Source organism: Poromitra crassiceps (assembly GCF_964638095.1).
Source record: "Poromitra crassiceps genome assembly, chromosome: 14".
In the NCBI taxonomy this organism is placed as follows: domain Eukaryota; kingdom Metazoa; phylum Chordata; class Actinopteri; order Beryciformes; family Melamphaidae; genus Poromitra; species Poromitra crassiceps.
Window position 1 is genome coordinate 23,276,199 of NC_139633.1, and position 26,139 is coordinate 23,302,337.

Consider the following 26,139-nt stretch of genomic DNA (forward strand, 5'->3'; position numbering starts at 1 on the left):
GATAGAATACCGGAAGTATAGCGTCACAGAACACCTTGTTTATATCCCCGCATTTGTGATGTCACAACGCCCAGGGAGCTATGACATAATCGGTGTTATGTCTGACATCGCCGATGACCTCACAGGTGAACTCTATGCTGTCAACGTCATCATTGTCATCATTGATGATGTCATCATCATTACGTCGTTGGCGCGCCGGCTCGTGGGCATCGACTGCCCCAAGAACAGGCCTGACGGTGGGCCATTATGGACCCTTTTCTACAGTACCCGTGGGGTAGGGCTGCACAATATTGCTGAGCCACTAAAAGTAGAGTCAAGGCAGAGTCAGGGGGATTAGGATAAGGATAAAGATATGGATGATTTTATTGTCATTCCAGAACATGTTGTAGCTTACATGAAAGGGAAGGAAATCAAGAAGAAAGCACACAATAAAACACCATTATAAAAAATAAGTAAATACATAAGTATAAATATAAAGGGAGCAGTGTGTGAGGATATAAGACTAAAAATCCGAAAAATATACAGATGGCCAAGTGGGCCCAAATTGCAGCATGCCCTGATATGAAATGAAGATAGCAGCAAATTGTTCAGTGAGAAGCAGCAATTGTTCAGTGTGATTTGCAGGATTATCAGTCATAATGTAGACATAACTACATGATGTGATGGTGATGATAGGATGATGCCGTTTGCTCCATGGTCATAATGATGATGCTTTTGAGACAGCTCATGTTGGATTGTACCTTGCCTGTAGGCTACCATGGTTTGCAGACCTCTTGCTCCTCAAAAAGGGCAATAGCATCCTCCTATGCGTGGGTGGATTCCCATCATTTGTCTTGATTAATAGGCTGTGTAGAAAATGGATTGTAGCAGTCATCATTGCCTGACTCTTGAGTGGACGTTGCTCTGTTTGTCTGCCATGACTAATATTGTTGGAAACGTGCTTTTTTTATTATTATTAACTATTTAGCTTTGTTTTTGCTTTATTATTATTTTATTATTATTATTGTCTCTGTCTCAGTTGATGAAAAACAGGATGAGGTTTTCTCCTGTGTATTGGGGATGATCTCTGATAATGGCAGATTATGGTTATCTGTGGTTTACTTCCTGGTGCTCATTTCTGGTCAGAGAGCGCAGACCGCCGCCAAGGCTAATTGCTTGTTTGTGAGGCTTGCTCCAAAATGAAATTGGTTCTTCCTTGGAAACACCATGCTACACCCGTCCACAAAGTCTCATGAAAATCAGGCCAGTAATTTTTCCGTAATCCTGTTGACAAACAGACAAACAAACAAACAGCACTGAAAACATAACCTCTTTGGTGGAGATAATAATTATATATAGTATATATCGCTATATATAGTCTATATAATTGTATAATAATGAGGCTGTGTTTGAGCTGCTTCCAGGCAGTTTCGTAAAACTATTGGTCGGGCCGCTCCAGATTTTACATCTTGATATAATCATAGGTTTAAGTCTTTCAATTCTCGGTAGCGGTACCTCCGGCTTGGTCAGACGTCCCTACAGACACAATTGGCCGTGTCTGCGGGTGGGAAGCCGGTGGGGTATGAGTCCTGGTCGCTGCACTAGCGGTCTAGCGGCTCCTCTGGTCGGTCGGGGCGCCTGTTCGGAGGGGAGGGGAACGGAACTGGGGAATAACGTGATCCTCCTACGCGCTACGTCCTGCCGGGTGAAGGTCCTCGCTGTCAATTGAAAAGAAGCGGCTGGCGACTGCACATGTATCGGAGGAAGCATGTGCTAGTCCACAACTCTCCCCAGATCGGCAAAGGGCAGAGGGGGAGGAGCAATGACCTGGACAGCAGGGGGAATTGGCCAAGTACAATTGGGGAGAAAATATGAGGGGGGGGGGACCTTGATAAAAAAAAATAAAAAAAAATAAAAAACAGGTTTAAGTTTTAGTTCATTGGTTTCTGGCTTATTAGTCATACTGTCACGAAATTCAGTGGTCCTCTGTGAACTCATACATGGGGAAAAGTACATTGTATTTTGTTTTGTTATGTTATGTCATGTTACTTATCAGTGTTTTGCAATATCTCTTCAATTAGATTCTGTGTTGAGCTGTAAAAGCTTTTTGTAAAAGCTATGTGGTACACTTGAAATGGTAAATAGATCAGTGTTGTGATGGAGGGGCATTATCAGAACATTGTAAACAGCATTCATTGTGGTACCAATGCCATCAGTAAGAGCACTCTTGTGATGGGTGCTCGGATACGCAGCAGAACACAAACATCTACTATAGCCTACTTAGCATATTACTGCCACTACTATTGCCTCCATTATAGAACCTGACAACACTGAATTCATACGAGGAAAAAAGTCAACAGAAACAGTTGCAATTTTGGTATTCCATATTATTACCTGCACCGAGGAGGTTATGTTTTCAGCGCCATTTGTTTGTTTGGCTGTTTCGTTGTAAGCATGATGAAAAAAACGACCGGCCTGATTTTCATTTATTGTCGTGGAAAGGTGTAGTATGGGCCAAGGAAGAACCTATTAAATTTAGGAGAGGATCCGACTCCCGAACAAACAATAATAGCACAAACCTTGGCGGAGGTCTGTGCCCTTAGATCTCTATACTAGTTCTGATACCCGTTGGAACACACAATCACTGGCCATTTACTCAGGACTCGCTCACAGAGTTGGCAGCCTCTCTCTCTCCTCAGAGGGCTTTCATAGTCCACTTCCCTGCTGGCTGATTCCAACTCCGCTCAGGTGTGCTCCATCGGTAGCTAACGAATGGAGCTTTCCATGGTGCTGAACCTGTATTCACTCATTTCGGCTACCAATTACCCCTGTCAAATATGAATGTTGTCATGACTAACATTACTATTTTATGAAGCAGACCACACTTATACCATACTTTAGACTTTTTTTTTTTTTTTTTTTTTTCCCATACACTATTGCCGTGTTCGTAAATCGTTCACTCATTCACTCACTCCCTATTCCCCATGTAGTGTTTATCATATAGTGAACTATTTGGGGAATGATCAAACAAGTTTCAGACACGACCTCACTCGTCTCCTTTGGTAAACACGACCGCATTGCATTGTGGTATATGGGAGAAAATACAAGTTGGTGTTCACTAGAAATTGCAGTGCATTGTGGGTGTTAGATATGTGGACTATTTAGTGAATCAAATTAACAGTTGAGAATTCGGACACTAGTACACTTTTTTTTTTTTTACATACTATAATAGTCCACTATTTCTGGAATAGGGAACGGTTTCGAACAGGGCTCATGTCATTCTCTCTGATATTGGGAAATGGAGATTACCGTTACCGACACTCATAATGCCATAATTTGTAAAGTATCCACTCTGATCTGTCTTAGTTGGTTTACTGGTGGATTTTCAACTGATGGAGTAGTAATGTGGTGCAGTGTTCACTCAACTGTATGACAAAAAGAAGGATATGATCCTAGACAATGACTTACAGGTCAAGATAAAAATGTCTATGTAAATGATTACAGAAAATAAGACCCAAACAAGATTGCCATCCTAAACAGAATCTCATTAATATTGCTTATTTGTTCAGGCTCATTTGTCGCAGCAGGACAAGTGCAGGAGAAACATTTGTGCTAACCCAAGACACTCAAGTAGTAATTTATTTTGCTTGTGAAATAATGTGAGCACTATTACTCCACTCTACACCATAGGCTACGAGAAAGGAGAAGAATGATTATTTACCCCCCTTAGTTGCAGATGTGATTTAATTTCGCAGGAACAATCAATCAGCCATACTCATCTCTATCGTAGCTAGTGCGCGGAACATGATTCATTTTGACAGCTTCTAATTTGTTGTCACTTCTTCAAGAAATCATAAACAATACAGTGAATCTGTTTGACCTTGTCAAAATACAGTACCTCTGGTATGATCTCATTCAATATAATACCCTAATCTAACACCCTGCTCCACGCTGATCCAAAATGGAATTGTCACCACAGGATTTTGTACAGTACAAGTACAAGGCCTAAGGTTTGATTTAGTACTCTCATCATTTGTTACTCTGGGTTTGAAAAAATTAAGTGAGTTTGAGTCATTAGAACACAGTTAATACAAAGTTGATCTGTTCCTCTGGTAATGCTCCAAGCAAATGCTTTAACCAGAATTAAATGTATTTCATCACATTTGGGTATGCCTTCTTAGGCCTACTGACGCATACAGGACAGAGACATGCAAAGACAGAAAGTACAGTGAGAAGAGTATTGCTGCAACATAGTCTGGGGAAAGAGGAAGACGAAGAAAATGATGAGCCATCACTGCCATCTGCAGACAAATCGGTTGAAGTGCTTCAAAAAATAATTTAAAACGACAAGGTAGGCTAAGCATAAGTAGGGAATGTACAGAATCAAGCCTGGGTTAAATGTAAATTTTGTGAAAATAAAGATTGGTTCATGATGATGAGAATGAGAATCACTTTTATTGCCACAGTAGGTCAGATTAGGCTACTTGACTTAGTGCAAGTATGCAGCGTAGACAGACAGACAGACAGACAGACAGACAGACAGACAGACAGACAGACAGACAGACAGACAGACAGACAGACAGACAGACAGACAGACAGATAGATAGATAGATAGATAGATAGATAGATAGATAGATAGATAGATAGATAGATAGTGTCAGCTGACAACAAAACAAAATGTGAAGGAAGTTGCTCAAGAGGTGTGTGTGTGTGTGTGTGTGTGTGTGTGTGTGTGTGTGTGTGTGTGTGTGTGTGTGTGTGTGTGTGTGTGTGTGTGTGTGTGTGTGTGTGTGTGTGTTGTGCGTGCGTGCGTGCGTGCGTGCGTGCGTGCGTGCGTGTGATTGGACAGCCAGGAGCGTACACAGTGTACACAGTGCCTGCCCTCTTTTCGGAGCCAATCACATTGAGATAAACAGAACATTGCGTCATTGTTATTGTGGAGCTTCAGCTGGTTATAAGACATTTCACCACCATTTCGCTTGATTTCACGCGTTTAAACTACCTAACGAGTTGACCCAAGAGTTTATATCAGCAAGATGTCGCTTCCGAAGGAAACAGCATCTGACGAGAGCTTGCAAGGTAATGTATATATGACAGAGGCAGCTGGTAGCTCGTCAGCTTGAATGCTAACATTAGCAGATAGTTGAAGAAAACACGTCGTTACAAAATCACCTGCTTCTGTAAACAATGGTATGGGGACTCGGGTAGCTAACGTTAGCTAGATTGACGCTAATGCTAACTATTTTAGCTTGTCAATTTACAGGACGTCTGGAGAAACATCCTTGTTTACTAGTTTAGAGATCCCTACAAGAGAATAGCTCGTGTAGGTATCATCTAATCGTCAGCTAATCAAGCTATTTTTAACTAACGTTGCCGTTGCAAAAGGCCAGCAGTAATTGTTACGTGTCCCGTTATTGTTACGTGTCCTTATCTGTCAATCCCTGATTCCCTGCTCTTCCTGTGTTTATAACTGCGAATAACATTGTAACGTTATATTCGCTCATATCTGGATACCAATCGAATCGTATGTGTGTCAAGACTATGCATTTGATTTGTTTTCAGGTTCCTGGGTTGAGCTTCACTTTGAGGGCTCTCGGGGTTCGAGTCCTCATGGAAGCCAGGAGCAAATCCCCACATCCAATCTGGAGGGGGACATGGAGAAGATGCTGCTGGAAGCACAGCACGAGTCAGGCAGGAGCAGCTCCAAGGGAAGCTCAAAGTGCAACAGGTTTGTGATATAATTTAGGTATATTCTCAGATGTATGTTATGTTAAAGCAGATTGTGAACTGTTGATATTATGTTCTCCCTCCAAATCCTGTCTTAAATCCTGTCTGTCTTAAATGTTTCCTTTGTGTGTTGCTGTCTGCCTTAATAGCCCACTAAGAGCACAGACCCCCCTTCTTCTGTGGAAAGGCTCAGAGGGAAACAGCTCGCAGGTATATTCATTGTGACTACTGACCTGTACGAAAATGTGCCACATGGTTAATATGTTCCTAGATTAAGTCTAGGTCATTTAGCTTGGTTTTATTACATAGCCCACATGCTGTTTTGTAAGAGTTTGTTGTTTTGAATGATTTAGGCGGGGCAGTGATTCTCAACCTTTTTCATTTCAAGGACCCCTAAGTTAATACACATAAATGGACGCACAATTTGTCTCTTGGACCAAAATCTGATAATATTTTCATTGTTAGATATGATTTCGTACAGAATTCTATGACTAACTGTATTGTAGGTAGAGAGATAACAGCGATACTATGATCAAAAACAGTCATTCTTCTACATTCTGTAACTGCGTTTACTTCTTGTAAATGAAATAACAATTAATCAATTTGCTGGGGAAGCCCCTCAAGGACCCCTGGTGGTCCCCCACATTGAGAATCACTAGTTTAGGCCATGAGAACATTGGGTGAGCACTACCAGTAGCTAATTATCCACATTTGGTGTGTTTTCTTTTAGTCAGATGAAGACTTCCAAGAGAGAAGACGGGAAGTCGAGAACCTGATGAAGAAAAATGCTGACTGGATCTGGGACTGGTCCAGTCGACCTGAGAACAATCCACCAAAGTATGTAGCCTCAGCTGATTTTGTAGCTCTCAGTAGTTGGAGGTCCGTTTGTGTAATAACTTAGTTAACATGATTGTAGTAAGGCATAATCACAGGCAAAAAGTTTACAGCTACAAAATTAGAAAGCACTAGCAATGAGCAATGGGCAACGGGCAACGGGCAATGGTGTTTCCCGGGTTAAATAGGCACAAAGCAAATGCAACTGCACATTTTGGTTGGCCGGAAATGATGGTGGTATCCAGGTGGTTCCCAGGACTTTCCAGGTGGTTCCAGGACTAGATGACCTGCCCATGACCTTCCCCGGATCATAACCCACCGCTGTGCAAAATTTCAGACCAATCTGACCTGGGGTGTTTAAGATACTATTTTAATAGGCTACAACTCAAAGTGTGCTGAGATGGGATTCTTTTCAGTGGACTTGGTGACCATGCAGCATCATTTTAATTTGTCTGACTTTGGTTAATTATAATAATGGAAAGTAAAAAGAAAACTGGAGCAGCTCGGACCATTCAATACCTGTTATTTAGGTGCAGAGTAAAAGGTATTGAATGGTCCGAGCTGCTCCAGTTTTCTTTTTACTTTATGGCTGCGTCCCTCCTCTGTGATGCACGGGACCTGCCTGCAATAGCTGAAGCGCGGTGGGACTCCCTCTACTATAATAATGGAAACTCAGCGCCCATGGTTCACGCCTAATTTCAATCCGGGAGGGGTGGATGCTAGCTGAAAGCGCACTCCGGGGCGGAAATATGGCGGCGCTGCTTGGTTCTGTGTGAAAGCATTTCCTGTGGCAACGCTGCCGGCGTTGCGGGCTTTCTGAACGGCAATATTGCGGGATCTCCGTGTGAAAGTGGCTACAGATGAACCTAAAACACAGTCTATTTTACGCAGTGATTTGTAACTGTATTTAATGTAATTTCAGATTGCGTCTGTGTGAGAGTGGAGGTGTTAATGTTATGATGACATTATTAGACAGGCAATCATTCCTTTTAATGAATTCAAATGCATCAAAAACGGATGTGCCCCTCTGTAGGGAGTTCCGGCTGAAGCACCCCAGGCGCTCGACCTCTCTCAGCATTAGGAACACCAGCGTCATGAAGAAGGGAGGCGTGCTCTCAGCGGACTTTCTCAAGCTTTTCCTTCCCTCGTTAATCATTTCTCACATACTTGCTATTGGCCTAGGGTAAGTAGCATTGCTTCAACTCATCTGATCTAACTTTGTGCCAATGCACTTTAAAACACATTTCACGCACGGTGCATCGCTAGTTTCTAGCACTCAAAATCTCCCTTGTTTTCTTTACATTACCACTGGGTCAGTACGTCATCAATCTGGGAACCCAGAGACAGCCCTACCTTGTTTACCGGCTTCCTGTACAGCGCACCTCTCCTGCCACCGTCACTTCCTTTTCCGTGTCCATTTCGGCTATTCACTAATAACCTTAACGCAAAAACACACTGCATATAAGACGTCAACTCGTCTCACAACAACAGTGGAAAATTACTGGAGGTGTAGTTGTTGTGACTAGTAGTATTGCCAAAGTCGCGGCGCAAGTTGCTATTCAGACTGTAAACAGTGGAGCACAGACGCGGAAAAGGAAGTGACGGTGGCAGGAGAGGCGCGCTGTACAGGAAGCCGGAAAAAATGGTAGGGCTGTCCTGGGTTCCCCGTCATCAACGGACATGTTTTAGCGACCCAGTGGTAAATAAAATAAAAAAGGGGATATTTTGAGTGCTAGAAACTAAATTCACGATCCTTAAAGAACCCCTTAAAGGTTTGCTCTGTTGTTGATGAAAGTTCCTTTTATTTGCCAGTTTGCTCTCCCTTCCTTACAACATTGCTGTGGGTGTATACATGTCATTGTCACACAATTAGCTAAATGAGACTGGATTGATTTGTGAATGAAAAGTAAAGTAGTACCTGACTGACAAGTTCTGATTTTGCACATCGGCAGACGTTCACGTTCACCTGAGAAGTTGGGTTTGTTTACATCAGAAGTCCCGCCTTACATGTTCACTTTTCACCAATCGCTAAAGTCCTGCATGGTTTCTTCAAGCCATTCAGCTGTTAAGAGTGTTAATCTGCCCAAAAATAATCTGCATTTCACAATTCATCCCACAAATTAGTTGGAAAACTGATAACAAGCTAGTTTGGCCTCCACTGACTGCTACGTCATTGTAGGAAAAATAAATAAATAAAATGATGATAATTGGCTCTATTTCGATCTTAAAATAACACAGAGGAACCTCTACTTTTAGTATTATTCACTCAAGCAGAATAGCAGTTTTGATATTGCATCTTTACAGAGAGTGTAATTTATTCTACATCTTGCGACCAGCACCATCTTCATTATTTCCCTCTCTTAGGATATACATTGGGAAGCGCCTGACCTCCCACCACACCTACTGACGGAGCAGGATGGTGATGTGTTGTGACACCTGTCACATGACCCGTGGTGTCACGTGACCAGCTTGGCATGCCTTAAATGGGACTTTGTGAAGATCAAGGGAGATGCGGCCATGGGACCCACTCAAATACGGTTGATTGCCCCCCCCATGTCACTGCTGCTAGCATGGAGCACCAAGGATCAGTCATTGCTGTCTCCCTGCGGTGACTGCTTGCTTATGTAGACAACAATGACCAATCCTGTGTTCCTTGCTCTACTACCCACCCTGGCCTGGTGATGACTGCACTGCTTCCTGCTCCTTAAATCTGCACGTTTTGGGAACTGACATGCCATGCCTTGTTTATTTCACAATGAAAACAAATCACTGTCACTTTAAGTAGAACTGCTGTCAGTTGATTCTCATATATGTCTGGTTTCTTTTACACGTGGGCTGTTGATGAAAGCAAATTATGATTTTTGACTTGTATTTTTTCTATGCCCAAGGGATCATTATTAGCCTTATGTTTAAGTGATTGCCTCCATTAATGGCTGCTCAACTTATTCAAATACAACATGCAAGAGGAACACTGACAGGTATTATTATATACGGTATATTAAAAAAAAGCGAATACCTTATTCAATTGAATGATGGTCCATGTGACGTTTTCTTTTTCTCAAGACAAAATAAAGATTATAATCATGTGACAATTATCACTTTCTACGGCCCTGTTTACACACCAAACAAGAACATGATGCCTGTAATCACCATCAAAGATAAGGACCACATGCAGATGAACACAATTATGATTTTATTTAACTTTGGTCAAAAATAATAAACAAGTGAATACATTGCCACCATGTTAGGAATCAATGGACAAAGACAATGTATTATGTGTTGGTTTTAATGTCATCAGTATATGTTGTGGTCAACCTTCGTTTCTGCATTCACAACTAGAGATAAGATCCACATTTGCAATACGCAGTTAAAATTTGAGTGACATCCCTAATAAATGAATAAGGGCACATGTATGAGGCCTGTCTGAATTTCCTACTTATTACATGAGTTGGAGGCACTCTATCACATAAACTGTATGGTGTGCAATTTCCCTCCTCTTAATGTTTTCATAGACAGCCACATATAGCAGCAGTATATGAGGACATAACTATAAAATAGGATTTAAAAATAATGCACATGAGGTTTGTAAAACATTTGGGGACATAACTTGTAGCTGTCACTGATAGAAGTAGGTATTAAGGCTGCAGATTCCCTTTGTCCTGGGCCCCATCTTGTGCCATATAGTTTCCAGCCTGCATCCATTTTCAAAAACTAAAAATAAATGTCTTGACACAAACACATGAACGGTCGTCTCCAACAGTGGTTCTGAAACTCAATAGCCCCAAATAGTATTTCCTTAACAAGATTGCTTGAGATCTGCTCAAAAAAGACAGTGGTGTGACTGGACATTTTTCCACCTCTCTACAACATAAAAACATGCAAAGCAATAAAGAACATGTTTTAATACATACTTCTAAATTTATAAACACATCTGTAGTTTTAGTTTCTTTTTATTATGTGGATGACAAGGTGTACTTGAGTAGATACAGTCAGTGAAATTATGTCACCGTATTGACTGGGGTAAAGTAATAGGAGGGAGGGAGAAGAAAAGAACAAGAGTCCATTTTCCAAATTCAATGACCTCTGACCTCTGCCACCAGTCGTTTGGCCTGAATACATGGCCAATGGGGGAATGTTACAGTTAGGCTTATTGACCATCAATCCATGTTTCAGACGGGCCCAAAATCTTTGCAATGGTGTTACAACTTTGACAAGACGTCATTTTTAGGGCTTCCAAGAGTTCGCTCGTTAAATCATGAAATGAAGGCTTAAAATGTCAACACAAACACCAATGTTCAAGAGTTTGACCTCTAGGGAGTGCCATTCCGTCAATTACCCAAGTTGGTCTTTCTGGGTCAGGGGGCATGTTGATTGCCCCGATGCCAAAGGCAAAAACAACCTAAGCTCAGACTCGAAATAAAACAGGCCTATGGATCAACCTCCTGTGGCAAAAAGAAAAGAGTAGACGCGTGCTTTCGAATTCTTCACCAGGAGGACAACGAGGCTGTTTCTTCTTATACAGATAGACAAGTAGTAGGCTTAACTACACGGGTACGGTAAAAGCCCTATCCTCTGGAACCCCAAATCTTCTAGTTGATTTTGTCCTGGAAAATGTACAAGTTGTTGGTGGCCGCCACAGCAATCACGTTATCTTTGGGGTGCCAGGCAGTATGGAGGATCTTCTTGTTGAAGTCCAGGCTGTCCACGCTGATCTCATCCTTCTTCCTCTTGCCACCAGTGGACACCTTGCGTGGCTTGAGGGTGGCCCGTGGTTTGCTGCTCTCCCTGGACGCCTCCAGTGTGATGTCCCGCCTGGTGTTGCGGTCAAACATTCGGAAGAAGTTGTTGTAGGAGCCGGTCATGATGGCACTGAGGGACAAAGGTAAGGAAAATAACACTGCTTACTCGCCATAAAACCTCAGTGTCACAAGCAAAAAAACAAAGAATCTAGAATCCAGTCCAAAAGTATAACAAAACAGGAGATAGAGAATAAAGGCCAGTGAGAAGTGAAAATAAAGGCCAGTGAGAAGTGAAACTTAATCCGTACCTGTCACTGCCATTCCAGCAGCACTCAAATTTGTCAAAGATGCAGTCATTTTCATACAAGGAGCAGAGCTTACTGCGAAGGTATTCATGGACCTGAAACAAAGCACAATACTTAAATGTTTCACTTGTGCCAGTGCGTTTGTATCTGTGTATGGTGGAAGTCACATAGCGTGTAAAAGGACTTAACCATCATACCAAATACTTGGCCCAAATATTTTAGTGTGCCCAATCAATGCATTGGTATCACCGCGTGGTGGAAGCCACAAAGCCAAAGGGCACTGGGCAACTATTATGGTGAGATTTTTTTCCAGGCTTAGTACTCTCTCACACAGGATTGGATGTAAATGAAGTCACTGAATAGCATAATGGATATATGTAGCATATTCACCTGATACGTCTCCACTGGCCTGTTCTCCATGTTGAGGTCCCAAACTTTGACGGAGAGGTAGTCACGTGTCATCATGTAGCGTCCGCTGTGACTGAACTTCACATCCGAGATGGAGGAGATGATCTCAGAGAAAAAGGACCTGCTGCTTGGGTCCTCGGGCTCCTCAAAGACTGAAGACAGAAACATCCTCACAATGGCAGTTCATATAAATACAATCATGTGCTGTTACAATCCATTTCAAAAGTCAGTGTTTTTAACATCATTCTTAGCGCAGAATATTGACTGGTAAAATGAAAAGCAAATGAAGAAAACCTTATTTTAGCAAGTGAAAGAAAAACTGCAACACCCCCCTATTACAAATGAATGCTTTCTTTACACTTAATACTTGCTAGATGTACTTACACTTTGAGTGCCTGTCGCAGAGTGCTGCTGCTCGCATGTCACACAGGCGTATGGTGCCTTTGCTACTGCTGTACACAAATACATTGCATTGGTGTGGATGGCACTCAGCAGCTGTGATGACTTCTGTCAGCTCCTCCATGTTGGCAGGCTTGATGTCTACAATATCTGGAAACACTCTGTTAAGGAACTGTTTTGAAAAAAGCACCCTTAGGGTTAAAGTCGGCATAGAATGCAAATCATTTGAGCCCGTAATAAGCCACATTGTCTCAAGACTAAATTGTGCCATCTGTTGCAGAAAAAGGATACTAAAACTTCTGTCTGTGATTTCCATGTGCCATAGATTTATTCTTAGGTCATCTGCGGAGAGGTATGTTTCATGATCACTATTTACAGAAATGGAATTAATGTGATAGGTGTGCGCATTTGCAAAGATCCTCCGTGGGCTTGCTTCTACCATGAGATCCATTGGCATCAGCACTGGTACCTGAAAATACAAAATGCACCATTAAGAGAGAGCGTTCCCCCTCCCCTCCAGTAACTTTCAAGTCATTTAGAGAAAAGAGAAAGTTCTGACGCGTGATGAATCATACCCGTAAAGAGGTGATTCTAAAGGGGTCTCGGAGTCGTCCATCTTCATCTTTCAGGTTGTAACCTTCTGCCCGTTTATCCCTTTCACTTATTTTCCACAATTTGATAGTTTTATCTGAACAAAAACAGATGAGACACATACATTGTAAAGGCGAGGAACAAAGTGTGCGTTATGTATGTCTCGCAGTTAACAGTTGAATATATGAATGTTCAAGTTGGATGGAAAACAGATCCTACCATTTGTTGAAAGTAGAAAGTGAGCAGCATTTTGTTGGGGTAGCCATCTTATTTTATTTATCTTTTCCTCGATTTCTAAACTTTTCAAATAGTCAAATTCTGGCTCGTGACTCTGAAAAGTGCTATAGACGTTGTACTCCCCACGCAGGTGTGGACGATTCTTAGACTGAAAGAAAGACGTGCAAAACATAAGGCACAATGCTTTTGAATACACCAAGGTTGTGGCACAATTAGCGTCACACTGTTAAAGATAGTCACCTTTCATTCAATATAAAACTTACCTCCTGTTCATGCTGGAATATCACTACTCTGCCTCCTTTGTCTCCAGTAGCAAGTAATTCTCCAGAATAGTTGAATTCAACTGTTGAGATTATGTCCGCTGAAAACAGATCAAAGTCACACTTTACCAAATTGCTCAGCTTTCGTGATTAGTGCAATAATGCTGTGCCATTATGACTGACTGCAAAATGAACGTGTGGGCAACGGGACAGCTTGTCCAGCAAACGGTAAAGGCATGATACCTGAGGCGCGCGCGCGCACACACACATATAATGCACAAACACGAGCAGGTAAAACCATTTATCTATCATTCATGAAATTCATGAAAACAAGCATGATGTCACTCGACAATTTATGGACGCAGCACATTGACGTCATGGACACGGTCGCTCCCCTTTAATGGCTTAGCTACCAGCTAGCTAGCAAACGAGACTGTAATTTACATCAAAATACGTTCTGTGCACGTAATCCGCAATTAGACCTACGCGATTTTCCACAGGCGAACTATATTAAAAGCTGTGTGACCATCTAGCTATCGTGCATCTCACGAGAAGATGCCCACACAGCACCATCACCAGAAGCAGCTAACGTTAGCTACCTAATGTTTTAGCCTAGCCGCCAAGCTAACGTTAGCAACTTACCTTCCGCAACATCTTCATCTATCGCCCCTTTCACTTGAGAGAAACACCACTGAAAATCATTTCCACCTGCAACTCCTACAAAAAGAACACACTGTTAGTTTGTATCGGATCAACATTTCGTTTGGTGTTAAAATGACCTGGCAGTGACACAGTTTGACAACTAGCAACTTAGCTGGCCAGCGCTAACGTTGGCTAGCTAACTTGCAGATTCAGGCCATCACACACACCAAGTGAGGTGGATCCTTTTCCTGGCTTCAAAAGTAGCTTACCCGCCATTGCTTCATTTAGCAGCTCTTGCTGTAACACAGCTTGCAATACCTATTCAGCCAATGCAACTTGTTTGGGGAAATAGATAACATCCACAATCAGTGTGACTCGGGTCCAGATCTGTCAAGACCACGGAAATTATCCGTGATTTTTTTTCCTTCCAAAATGGCGCACAGTACATGGACAAATGACGTCATGCACACATGCCACATCCTGGCTCCATCCATCCTGAGCATTTTTTTTTTGTAAAAAAAAATCTATTAATTTCATTTTATATTATATTGTATTGTATTACATTTACAGATGATCCACTAGCTGCTCATTAAAACAAGTTCAGTTACCATCTCAAGGATGTAGTCGGCTAATAACTGCATATTTTGGGTATTTGGATTAAAAGAACAAAAGAAAAAAGCATTGCTTTAACGGTCAGTGTTAATACTCTTGGTATTTATTATGAGTGAGATTTTCATAATATGGCTATGTCCTTGTAGAGATGAGGGGACAAAACAATAACTAACTTCCATTTCCAAAACGTGTCATTAAACTTTTTGATTGTTTCCTAATGCATGTGATGCTTTTTAACACACAAAAAACACGAGGCACCTAAAATGCCCCCTTCAGTTATATGGTCAGAGGGTGACATCTAGTGGCGAACTAATGAAAATCACTTCAGTTTTTTTTTGAAAGTGAATATTGGCGCAAACCTGTCTCACTGACACTAAAGAGGCATTTTGCCTTTTGTCTGACCTTCATGACCTGGCCTCATAAGATGCTAACTAAGCAAGCAAACACTTTGGTGAACATATTTTTTGTTTTGTTTTGTAGTATGAATTTTTTGAACTGTAAGAATTAGAAATCAATTACTTAGTAGGCCATTCTTGCTACAAACTGTCTATATTAATGTATATGTCAAGCATAACATTTCAAAAAGTTTGGGATTATCAAAACTCCCAAGTGATTCAAGTAAATTGTAAGATTTTTCAAAAGTCACAGAACTATCATTGTTGCTTTTACTTACTTAGATTGGTGTCTACAAGCCTCATGCATAAAGTATACAACTTGAAGGTATCAGAGTGGTCAGAGGTTTGATCCCAATAACAACCAGTGTACCTGTCGTAGTGTCCTTGAGCAAGGCACTCAGCTGCCTGCTTCCTTCCACGCTGCACTCTAACCCATTTGATATGAAATGAAATGCCTGTATAATGGGCAGTGTTGGGCAAGTTACTTTCAAAATCTAATATACTACATATCACTAGTTACTTTCATTTGAAAGTAATACGTTACTTTACAATATTACTTTCTCTGTAGAGTAACTCGTTACTTATTACACTACTTTTGCATTACTTTTACCAAAACAACAGCAGCAGCAGAATGACATTGCTGCCCCGGAACCATCCCGAAAAAACTTATTTCACCCGCCTTGAAGTCAGTGTAAACAATCCAAAATGTTATTATTTTCCTTTGTTATTGTCATCTATAGTGGTTATTTGCATAAAAACACACAGTTTGATTAGGAAATGATTGTATCTTTTTTAAATATGTGCTTTGATTTAATAAAATGTAACTCAATTTGTAACTTGAGTTACGTGACAAAGTAACTGGTATAATATTACTGAAATCCTATAAGTAATAAGTTATATTACTGAGTTACTGCTAAAAGTAATATATTACATGTAACATGTTACTTTTGTAATGAGTTACCCCCAACACTGATAATGGGTGTCTCAGAGGAATATGCAAAGAAACAAATTCTGAATTACACTCTGTCTAATATAGCCGTTGAAGTTATCTGAAATTTCAGGCAAAAATATTGATTTACCATAGTGAAAGATATGCATGGTGTTCTGTGAAGAGTGTGCCAGTATTTGTGGACAGTGGTGGCCTTATGGGGTCAGTATAGTCTCATATCTAATGAACTCTCGCAGGGTTTTTCACGAATGCACATGCTTTGTTTCGCAGTTGTATTTCGGACTCACTAATGCACACAATCTGTTTTACAAATGCACATTCTCTGGTTCGCAGTTGTATTTCGGACTCTAAAGGTTAAACTTAAGCCTACAGGTTAGAGAAGTGAGCTTGTGACCAGAAGGTCGTCAGTTTAATCCCGGGGACGAGCAGGATAAATCTAGGTGGGGAAACTGAAAAAGCCCCTCCCTCATTACCATCACTGAGGTGCCCTTGAGCAAGTCCCTTGACCCAACCGCTCCAGTGGAGCTGCTTAGTGGCCAGAAGATCAGACTGTGGTTGTACTGGACAGCACAGGTGTGAATATGTGTGAATGTGAACAGGGTGCTCCTGAAAAAGAGAGCATTGCTCAGTGAGACTCCCCCTGTATAAATACATGTAACAAAAAAAAGTATGCCTAGTAATATATATTTTTGTATTGTCATTCAAATTTCTCTGAAATATGGCGGATTAACTCTGTAAATCTGCTATCCTGTTGTCGTGAACCAAGTACCAATATCCTTAATTTGATTTCATTTTAGGCTATCAATCATTTTGTAAAAAGAGGCGTTGTCTTCTTCAAGTGGATGGATAAAAACGTGGTGCAAAATATTGGACAGGATCTGATGTTAGCGCTGTGGTATGTGTTTCATCTGTGTTTGTTTGCATCTGTAAATGTCTTCTCTGAAGGCTAGGAGTTGTCAGGCATTGGGGAGGAGAGGGAAAAGCCCAGAAGGGCTGATTGTGCAGTTTAGAAAGTGACATTCCAGAAATATTTGGAAAATGCTGATGAATGTGATAATATGGAATATCTGGGCCACATTTCAATGAGTAAAACAGAATAACCAGTAATGTGTTTGTTTTGAGTACCAATTTACATCAAACACACCATTAATTCCATTGAGAGTGAACTGAGGTCCCATGTTGATCTAGTTGCTGTTATAATCTTGTTCTCTTAGAATAGGGTGAGCCAAAAAGTGCTCACTAACAAATTTGAACACAATTCTTTAACCTACATGTTACAGGTCGCATATATTTATGAAGTTACAGTAGTTAATTCTTCTTGTTGACTTCAGTTGTCCTGAAGATGGGTGGCTCTGGATCACTACTGCATAGTGGTAATTTGTGTCCGTGGTGCTTTTGCTGCTTTATTTGTTCTTCTGCATCTGCACACTGTCCTGGAGGTGGCGAGTGAATAAATAGGGATGCCCCGAAAGACCTGGATCAGATCTGGCCAAGGCCTTCTCTCCTGGCATCTCCCCCTGCTCCGCATCCCTCTCATCATTCACACATCTCCCCCGGGGAGAAGCGCTAGCCCGGAGGTTAGAGCTACTAACTTGTGACCAAAGGTGTAGTAGCGGTTATTTTAAGATTCATTTTCTCAATCTATCTATAATCTAAAAACATATACAGAATGTGAGCCTACTTGTTCTTGTTCAGTTGCTGGGGTTTGGGGGCGAAAGTAAAGCAGTATTAAAAAGTTCTCAGTTGGCATTATAGGAAATAGAGCACCTTGTTCTGGTGACAAACTACACGTAGAAATAAAAAGGAGATTATACTGAATTCACACGGTAGTGTTTTATTTGGGCAATTAAAGTTGATTAATTTTACAGGTATGCACTAATTTACTGATGAATAGTGCCTTTGAAATGAGCGTACCTCCCTAAACAGAGGGAATTTGTTCAAGTACAGTAAGGGGGAGGCCGCGCGGCTCAACACCTTTTCCTGTAATCAACCTGATTTCTAGTACATATGCTGATGCTACTTAAAAAAATAGATGGCCCACCGGTGCTTTAGAGAGCCATCATTATTTTACGAGCCACTTGAAGCTCTAAAGGGTCCAATGCTTCTAAAATGAAGAACCGTTTGTGGTGCCGTGCAGCACCTGCTGGTTTCATACAGCACCACGAAATGTTGCTTCAGATGTTGGAACTGTTTGGATCGTTTCGACTGGTTGAGACACATTTGGCAGTTTTCTGATGAGGCAGTGTAGAGACATCTTTCTGTGGGGTCGCGTCAAACATCTCTTGATCTCAAAGTGTTAGGTCCCCACCGTACTATCCAGAGAGAGAATAATGATGGGCAAGCTAGAATAAAGAATACTTTATGTAATAGAGATTTTTTCTTTTTTTTTATAGAGCTGGTTTGGAATATTTCATACATTCTCAAAGGGTTTTGTATAGCATCAATGACTTTCTGTTACTATATGGTCTAGCTATATAGCCCTTTTTTTTTTTTTTTTTTTTACTTCAGACTAGAGAGAATTGCTGCCTTGTTTAACAGCGCACCATTAAAAACCGACAACAACAACAACAACAACAACAACAACATCGCAGTATGAAGGAGAAACATTTGACTTGAGCCTAATTTGTGATTTAACAGATTTTACAGCTTAATTGTTGTGTACATTGTATTTTTCAAATGTTTATAGCTTCAGTGTTGTGGCTGTGTGCGTGTGTATGTGTGTGTGTTTGTGTATGTTTGTGTGTTTGTGTGTGTGTGTTTGTGTGTGTGTGTGTGTGCGTGTGCATGCGTGTGTGTGTGCGCGCGCTAGCTACTGTGCCGTAGCTTCATCAGGTATAAGGAGAGGTGTTGACTTTATTCCGAGCCTGCAGTAACACCACTGACTCTGATAGTTCCCCATCCCCGTGGGAATTCATTATAAGACAGCTAGAGGCGGCTTGTGGATGGTTACTGTGCTGCCCGTATGTTAACTTGTCGCTATCGCGCAAGGCAAACATGTGGTGCAGCTGCTTTCTCTGGCTGTGGGCAACCTGGAGAGATTGATTGGTGAGCCTTCTGTTTTATCCAGGATCAGGGCCACATTCACTAGACATGGTGCCTCCGGAGAAGCAGCCATTTTCCCCAGAAAATATGGCTCATTACCAGCACACAAAATGAAGGTATATTGACTTTTTAACATCTTACAACGTAGCTATTCCTGAGCCTTTTAACAACAAGCATTTGTTATCTCTGAGATCTTTCGCTTCATTGTAATCTCATATAACGGAACACAAAAACAATTCACAGTAGGGATGCACCGATGTGAACACTTGGGCCGATATCGATACCGATGACCGATATTAACGTTGCTGTTATGGCCGATAACCGATGTTTACCGATGTTGATGTCTGTACAAAACACAAGTTTCTATGATAATCCAATTTTGTGCATACTGAAAAACACATGCAAACAATGTGAATGTATTTCTTTATTTTAAGAACATTTGGAAAAGCCCATAAATCATAGATTTACCGCATTGTTTCCTCTCAATATGAAACTGTTTGGCAGATACGATAACCAATATTAACATTGCTGTTATTTTGCTCATCGGACCGACTAACATCGGTCGATACTCGATATGATCGCCGCTATATCGTGCAATCCCTAATTCACAGACCTGGGTGTGATTTTAACGTGAACTCGTGATCTTCACTCACTACTCTTTGTTTTGGCAAAATCAAACATCGCAATTATCTACACAACACTTATCTTGATCTTTCGATTTCGAACACTTTTATACACATAAATACTCACACACATGCCTATTCCTTTGGACCTTTACAGACAAACATACCCTTCCCCCCATGTTTGGTCGGTCAATCCGTTTTTAACACAAACCACAAACCATTGGCCAGTGGATGCATCTGGTCTGCTCAGGGGCATGAGCTCTGCCCAGACCCTCAGACTTGACTCACACATCACATCACATCACATCACATCACACACACACACACACACACACACACACACACACACACGCACACACACAGACACACACACACACACACATGCACACACACACACACACACACACACACACACACACACACACACACACACACACACACACACACGCACGCACACACACACAAAATGCACACACATACACACAACAGCAAAGACAAACACAATCAATTATTCAGGACTCTTGTTTGGCCCATGTGTTTTTTTTTCGTATTATTTCACTTGTGTTGTTTCTATAGCCTCCTCTGGCAGCCTGAGTGCCAGGAGGGCGATGAGTGCGATATGAGGCCTGATCATTTGAGATCTCACTATGTCTTTGTAATTTACATGGCAGAGTATCATTTGCATGCGCAGCCTCCCCAACATCGTCTCATTGTCTGACGGAGATCATCCTCGCGGCTTTCCACAGCTGAGGGTTGTCAAAGACTCAAAGCTTCTAAGACAAGCCTCAATCTGCGTGTTGCTCTCCCCTCTGGGTGGAAATGGCCTGTGTGGTCAGTCAGTGTGTAGGTAAACCTTACATTGAGGCACACATATGAGAGGTCAGTATACATGCTACACTATCCTTCACCGCTGCTTTATTTGATTTTATTGTGCTTCTATCATAAGGCCCTAGAAATACAGTTTACATACAGTGCATGCAGTCAAAGGGACTGTCGTTCTTCAGTGTGCAAATGTGTACACTAGATGGCACTATGGCACTTATTATTCAAAGCAAACAGAACATTTCCATTTTGGGGAAAAGAAATGTGTTTGCTGCTGCTGACACAAGTGATGATCATGAACTGCTCATTTCCCACAAGCTGAACCTATGTTGATAAGTAGTTGCATTATGAAGAATTCCATATTCACTCATAATTGGGACTGTTTTGACTTTTAAGCACAGCAGATGTGTGCATGTTTTGATTGCCATAGTTTCACATGAAATGTATGTTAAAAGTACTGATAAGAATTTGGCACGAGCCATTTCACAACTATGACGTGTTAGCTCGCCAGAGTTTGCTCCGAATCTCCAAGTCGACTCGGACTTGGTACAGATTCAGAGATTTTTTGAAAACGTCAAACAAAATATACTCCCCCGAATCAATGAAAATGGAAAAGAATCACATTGAGGAAATATATTAGATATGAATCCTTGCTGCAATGATGTCCTTCTAACAGATCGTATTGTAAATAAGATGGGTTAAATTGCACTTGTCAGAGTCAGGCTATCCTCTGGGGGGGATAGGAGAGTGCTGCAGCCTCTTCTTCTAATAACGCTCGACAATGAGCTCCGGCTCATAACGTAGGCCTCCACTATATAGAACAAGTATTGGGGGCTTAGCAGCTAATAAAGTGGCAAGTCTTCAAATCCATGTCAGAAGAGGAGAGCGCCACAGGGACCTTCCATAACACTTGTATGCGCAGGTTCAACTGCAGTGTAAAGGTTACACACATCCACATTGTGCTGATCTAACCTGATGATTTCAAGGCTGTGTTTCTCATTTAAAGAACCAGAACAGAACCCCCCCCCCCCCCTCTCTCTCTCTCAAAGATGTCGGGAGTGTGTGGAATGAATGTTTGACACGCAATTGTGTGCAAAATCGACATCATCCTCCTCTCTATAAAGTGTGGGTGAATCTAGGAGGAAATTACAACGCTCTTATTTGTTCGTTTTAATTGTATTTTATATTTGATGAGCTTGTTTTGTGACAGACTGTTAATACATTTTTTAGCATGTAAATTATATGAAACACATCAATTGTGTTAATTGAACCGTGTTCCCCCTTTTAGTGCACAAAACACAGCCTCAGTAATTAAGCATGATTGCCTGGTCTGTGTTTCATAAATGCTCTCTCCCTCTCTCTCTCTCTAGTGAACCTGTCCTTTACTCGAGCACAGACACTCCTCCAGCATTTCCACCCACTTTGTTTGTGAGTCTTTGATCCACAGTATTCCAGTTAAAGTTACACCCATGTGCTGCAAGTTGAAACTTTCGGCATTGTTGCTCAGGGGAACCTTATACCCGTGGCGCCTTCTCCTTTTGTCCTTCCCTTTAGCAACAGAACTCTCCTATGGTCCCGGACAAAAGACTACTCACGACACCATTTTACCATCTCTGTGATGATACCGTTTCCTTCCCCTGCTCACATGTTACCTCGGTTGTGCTTCTCCAATCGAAAATGTTAATGTCAGAAATACATGAGTACGGTTTCACTCTTGTTAGAGACAATTGTTGATTTGGGGCAGAGGGACAATGCAGTGAGAAATGAGACGCCCCTTTATATTGAGGTGCATTGTAGTTGCAAACAAGGAAAACCATTTCAGTCAGTATTTTACTGTAGGCGATTTTATTTATTGTATATAATGTAAGAACAGATTTCACACTCCAAGTACACAATGGAATCACAAAAACCAAAAACCTCATCTCGCTTTTCAGACAGCCTATTTTGGACTACACTCATTACACCGACTCTGTGTGTGTGTGTGTGTGTGTGTGTGTGTGTGTGTGTTTGCGTTAACACCTATACATGTGTCTCTGCATACACATTTGCATGTCTGTGTGTACGTCTGTTTGACTTACACATGTTAAACCTAATTTAAACAACATTAAAGACCAACAATATCATCTGATGGTGTAAAAAAAAAAACGTACAGGCAAGAACAACAAATACAGTAAATGAAGCTCGAGTGTAGTAAAGTGTTGCAACGTCTTTCCTCTCCAGTCTGTCTAATCACTATCTGAGTGAAACATTCATGGTACACTAGATCAGTTCAATATTTAATTTCCCAACAAAGACTACATGATGGAACAGATGCTCAAACTTTGTATGTTTCTCAGGAGAGCAAAAGTCACTTTCGGGGAAGCGATCGAGTACAGAGATCCTCATTGTATACATGCTTTCTGTTGACTTCTACAGGGCATTTCACCTCTGCACTAAGTGTAAAGTACAGTTGATGTGAAGCGAGTCAGTGCTCGCACCATGGACCCAGTGCATCACATGTTTACATCCAGGGGCAGTGAGAACTCAGGTAATGGAACCACATTAGAGATGTGCCAAGGTTGCCCTTTGCCTCCATGTCACATATCAAATGAAAATTTGACTTGGCATGTTTACATAGGATTTCTCCGTCTCCCTTTTAAACCCCCTATGGGCGAGCTGAAGGTGAGGGGAACTAAGATTATTATCCCCCGTTTCTCTGAGGGGCTTTTCTTTATGCACACCCTCACAGATGTCGACATTTGGTTAGGCGGTGTACATAGAAGCCCCCAGATTAGCTACTGCTCGAGAAAGTCTGTTTAGCTATAAAGTTATGGAGTGGTTACCTTACTGCACCCAATGTTCCCTCATGCTCTGTAACCCGCAGACCCAACCATGCTCCGGCACCTGAATACATATTAAAGATGATTACAAAAGAATATCAGCAATCAAATAGTGCTGTCCGTTCAAAAAAACCAAACCACGGGTCATATCGGTAATGATGTGCACACTGTCGACTCTATTTGTGCAGACATAGACCCTAGTAACAGGGAGCATAACAGATGGTGTGTACTATATGTCATAATGCGATAAAATCCAAGCGGAATTGACAATTGAAATCCCACCCAGGAGTTTGCCTTCTTTTAGCTTTGGCATAATCTCCTCAGGATTTCAATTGCAAAGTCAAAGAGAATAGTCTAGCACAGGGACTAGTTATCTGGGGCAAACGCGGTCTAAGGTTGACAATGCAAAGGCTATGTTTATGTGCATCACACTCGCGATGCTGAACGTTTTTCCCAGAGTGCAGGAACATCCTCCCCTGAATTCTATTCCCCTTCCCACGTCCCAGTGCTGCCGTGGAAAGTAGGCCAAGTGAGCACCAGGGCGTTGCTTTTTTAAGATGATCAGTTTGTCAGTGTGTTTTTGTGTGTGTGTGCTCAGGACGGCTATTCATGTGGCTCGACTCTGTAGAACAAAGACCAGAGCATTATACAATTTGCACCCACGTCCAATAGCGAGAGGGAGAGAGGGAGAGGTTGGAAAATAGGGACATGGACAAGTGTGGATGAAACAAAGACAAAAATCTGGCTTGTACTCTAATTCATTTACTTCCTCTTTGTTGCAGCAAAAAGGTCCCTTGCCAGTAACACTCCTCTGCAGGATCATACTGTACTCTAGCTGGCATGGAGTATTTTTAGCTATTGCTGTTCTGCTTTCACCTTGACTCTCTCTCTCTCTCTCTCTCTCTCTCTCTGTCTTGACATCATAATTAACATTTCTGTTAATAGTAACACAGTTCAATATTAATAAGGATATCTCACTATACCAGAACGTATAGCCGTAATGAATTGCACTAAGTTGCTGATCTGTGAGACACCTTGCCAAGGTATAGCTACCTTTCCATCAAGCCTGTATATCACCTTTATGACGGCAATATCATGTACAAAATTAAAGGCACTGCAACAACAGGAGTGTGGAAAAACATCCATATGGATTTAAATAACTGGAGGACTATAGGACTCCTGTAGGTGGGGCAATATCACCATAGGTTGGTGATAGCTCACTCCAGAGGGGTCAACGGGCAAATTAAAGTTCTCCTGGGTTTTGAGGCAAAGGCTGCTCGCTTTGGTCATGCAAATGCATAACGTGCTGTAAAAATGACAAGGTAAAGCACCTGTCTCAGATTTCAAAAGGCCATTTAAACGCAACATGTGACCATGTTATACTTACTGATGCTTTTTTAAATTACTTTAATGATAGATTTTTTTTTTGTATAGTCGTGCACTGTGTTTGGCCATATAGGAGGCCAATAGGGAAATTGGCCTATGATTCAGTTTAGATCACATTTAATATAAGCTTGTTCCATCACTGAGCAATGCAGCAACGTGACAACTTTATTTTTTTTAAATAAAGAATTTCAGATAGGTCCACAAAACAGTGATGGACACACTGAAAGCCTGGCTGTAAGAGCGATGGTATCCTGGGGTATGGTCATGTGTATTTTGGTCTAAATTTCCAGGGGATATTTTAGATGTTAATAGCCCTGAAGTGGTCTCGGTTTCTTATTTAATTTCTCTCGCCTTCTTTAAATGTAATTCGCCCACAGACTGCGCCGCGAGGCTCTAAACCGCGCAGAAACTCTCTCATCATTTCCACAGCAGAATGGAAATGCAAATTGTGCGCACGGGCAATGCCCTTGACAGAACTCACCACTGCACACAATTAACATGAGCACTGACAGAAGTTAGTGACGAAACGTGAGGTCACACGGGCTGGGTGTCACAAAATGTGTGCATTTATTTCAGAGAACCCAGCGTAAAATGCGATTTCAAAAATATAGAAATGGGTATTGTATAAAATAATAATAATAATAATAATTTGTATTATTATTATTATTTTATAATAATAATAATTATTATTATTTTGTACTAAATTACTATTAAGAAATGTTGTGAAGATATGTGCAGATCTGTTCTAATTAATCCTTATAATATAGCCTAAAAATAATGCAGTATTCTCCCGTCATGAATTATTGTGAGTGCGTGATTTGAAAATAATTTGGCCGGCTTTTTTTGCGGGGGTGTCGGTTGGGGTGGGTGGTGTTAAATAAACCTATGTTGAGATTTAGCTATCTTGTCACTGAAGACAACAGCTGTCTCATATCGACACAATGATCTCAACTGTAACCAACGAGGGGCGCTGTCCGTCTATCAGCTATAACGATTTGACACGAATAGCCATGATTGATCTCACTCTGGCATCTTAGGTCATTGATATTATTTGCCTCTTATTAGCCTATGCTTAAAAAAGTGTAAACAGGCTATTTGAATATTCTATTTGAATATGCCATATCGAATATGCATTAATATGAATAGTTTCGGGAAGCAAAAGTTTACGGGCTTTCAATAGAAGTAGGCTATAGGCTATTGTCTAATCAAACATTTATTTAAATTTTTGAAGAATTAGTCCTGAATCTCCTTTAACTGTCTGAGGAAACACTTGGTCTGGCTTTTGAAATAAAGCTATTGAACTAACAAAGTAAATTAGTGTCCTGCAAAGAGGACAGCCTGCAATCATCCTAATTGGCCCTGTTAAAAAA

At 41.3% G+C, this 26,139-nt stretch overlaps 2 protein-coding genes across 2 annotated transcripts; one reads left to right on the forward strand and one right to left on the reverse strand.

Moving 5' to 3' along the window:
• Positions 1-4,922: 4,922 nt before the first annotated feature.
• bnip4 (BCL2 interacting protein 4) lies at positions 4,923-9,626 on the forward strand. The gene is made up of 6 exons (XM_083650928.1): positions 4,923-5,058; positions 5,542-5,707; positions 5,856-5,916; positions 6,437-6,543; positions 7,574-7,723; positions 8,905-9,626. Exons 1-6 carry the CDS (start codon positions 5,016-5,018, stop codon positions 8,945-8,947), a joined length of 570 nt encoding a protein of 189 aa, XP_083507054.1. The 5' UTR covers positions 4,923-5,015; the 3' UTR covers positions 8,948-9,626.
• Positions 9,627-9,731: 105 nt separating this feature from the next.
• On the reverse strand, positions 9,732-14,526 carry LOC310789312 (serine/threonine-protein phosphatase 2A 55 kDa regulatory subunit B delta isoform). Its single transcript, XM_083650926.1, has 10 exons — positions 14,391-14,526; positions 14,122-14,196; positions 13,483-13,580; positions 13,202-13,367; positions 12,967-13,079; positions 12,683-12,860; positions 12,377-12,541; positions 11,975-12,144; positions 11,588-11,679; positions 9,732-11,409 (listed from the first exon to the last, which is right to left on the reverse strand). Exons 1-10 carry the CDS (start codon positions 14,395-14,397, stop codon positions 11,130-11,132), a joined length of 1,344 nt encoding a protein of 447 aa, XP_083507052.1. The 5' UTR covers positions 14,398-14,526; the 3' UTR covers positions 9,732-11,129.
• Positions 14,527-26,139: the final 11,613 nt, after the last annotated feature.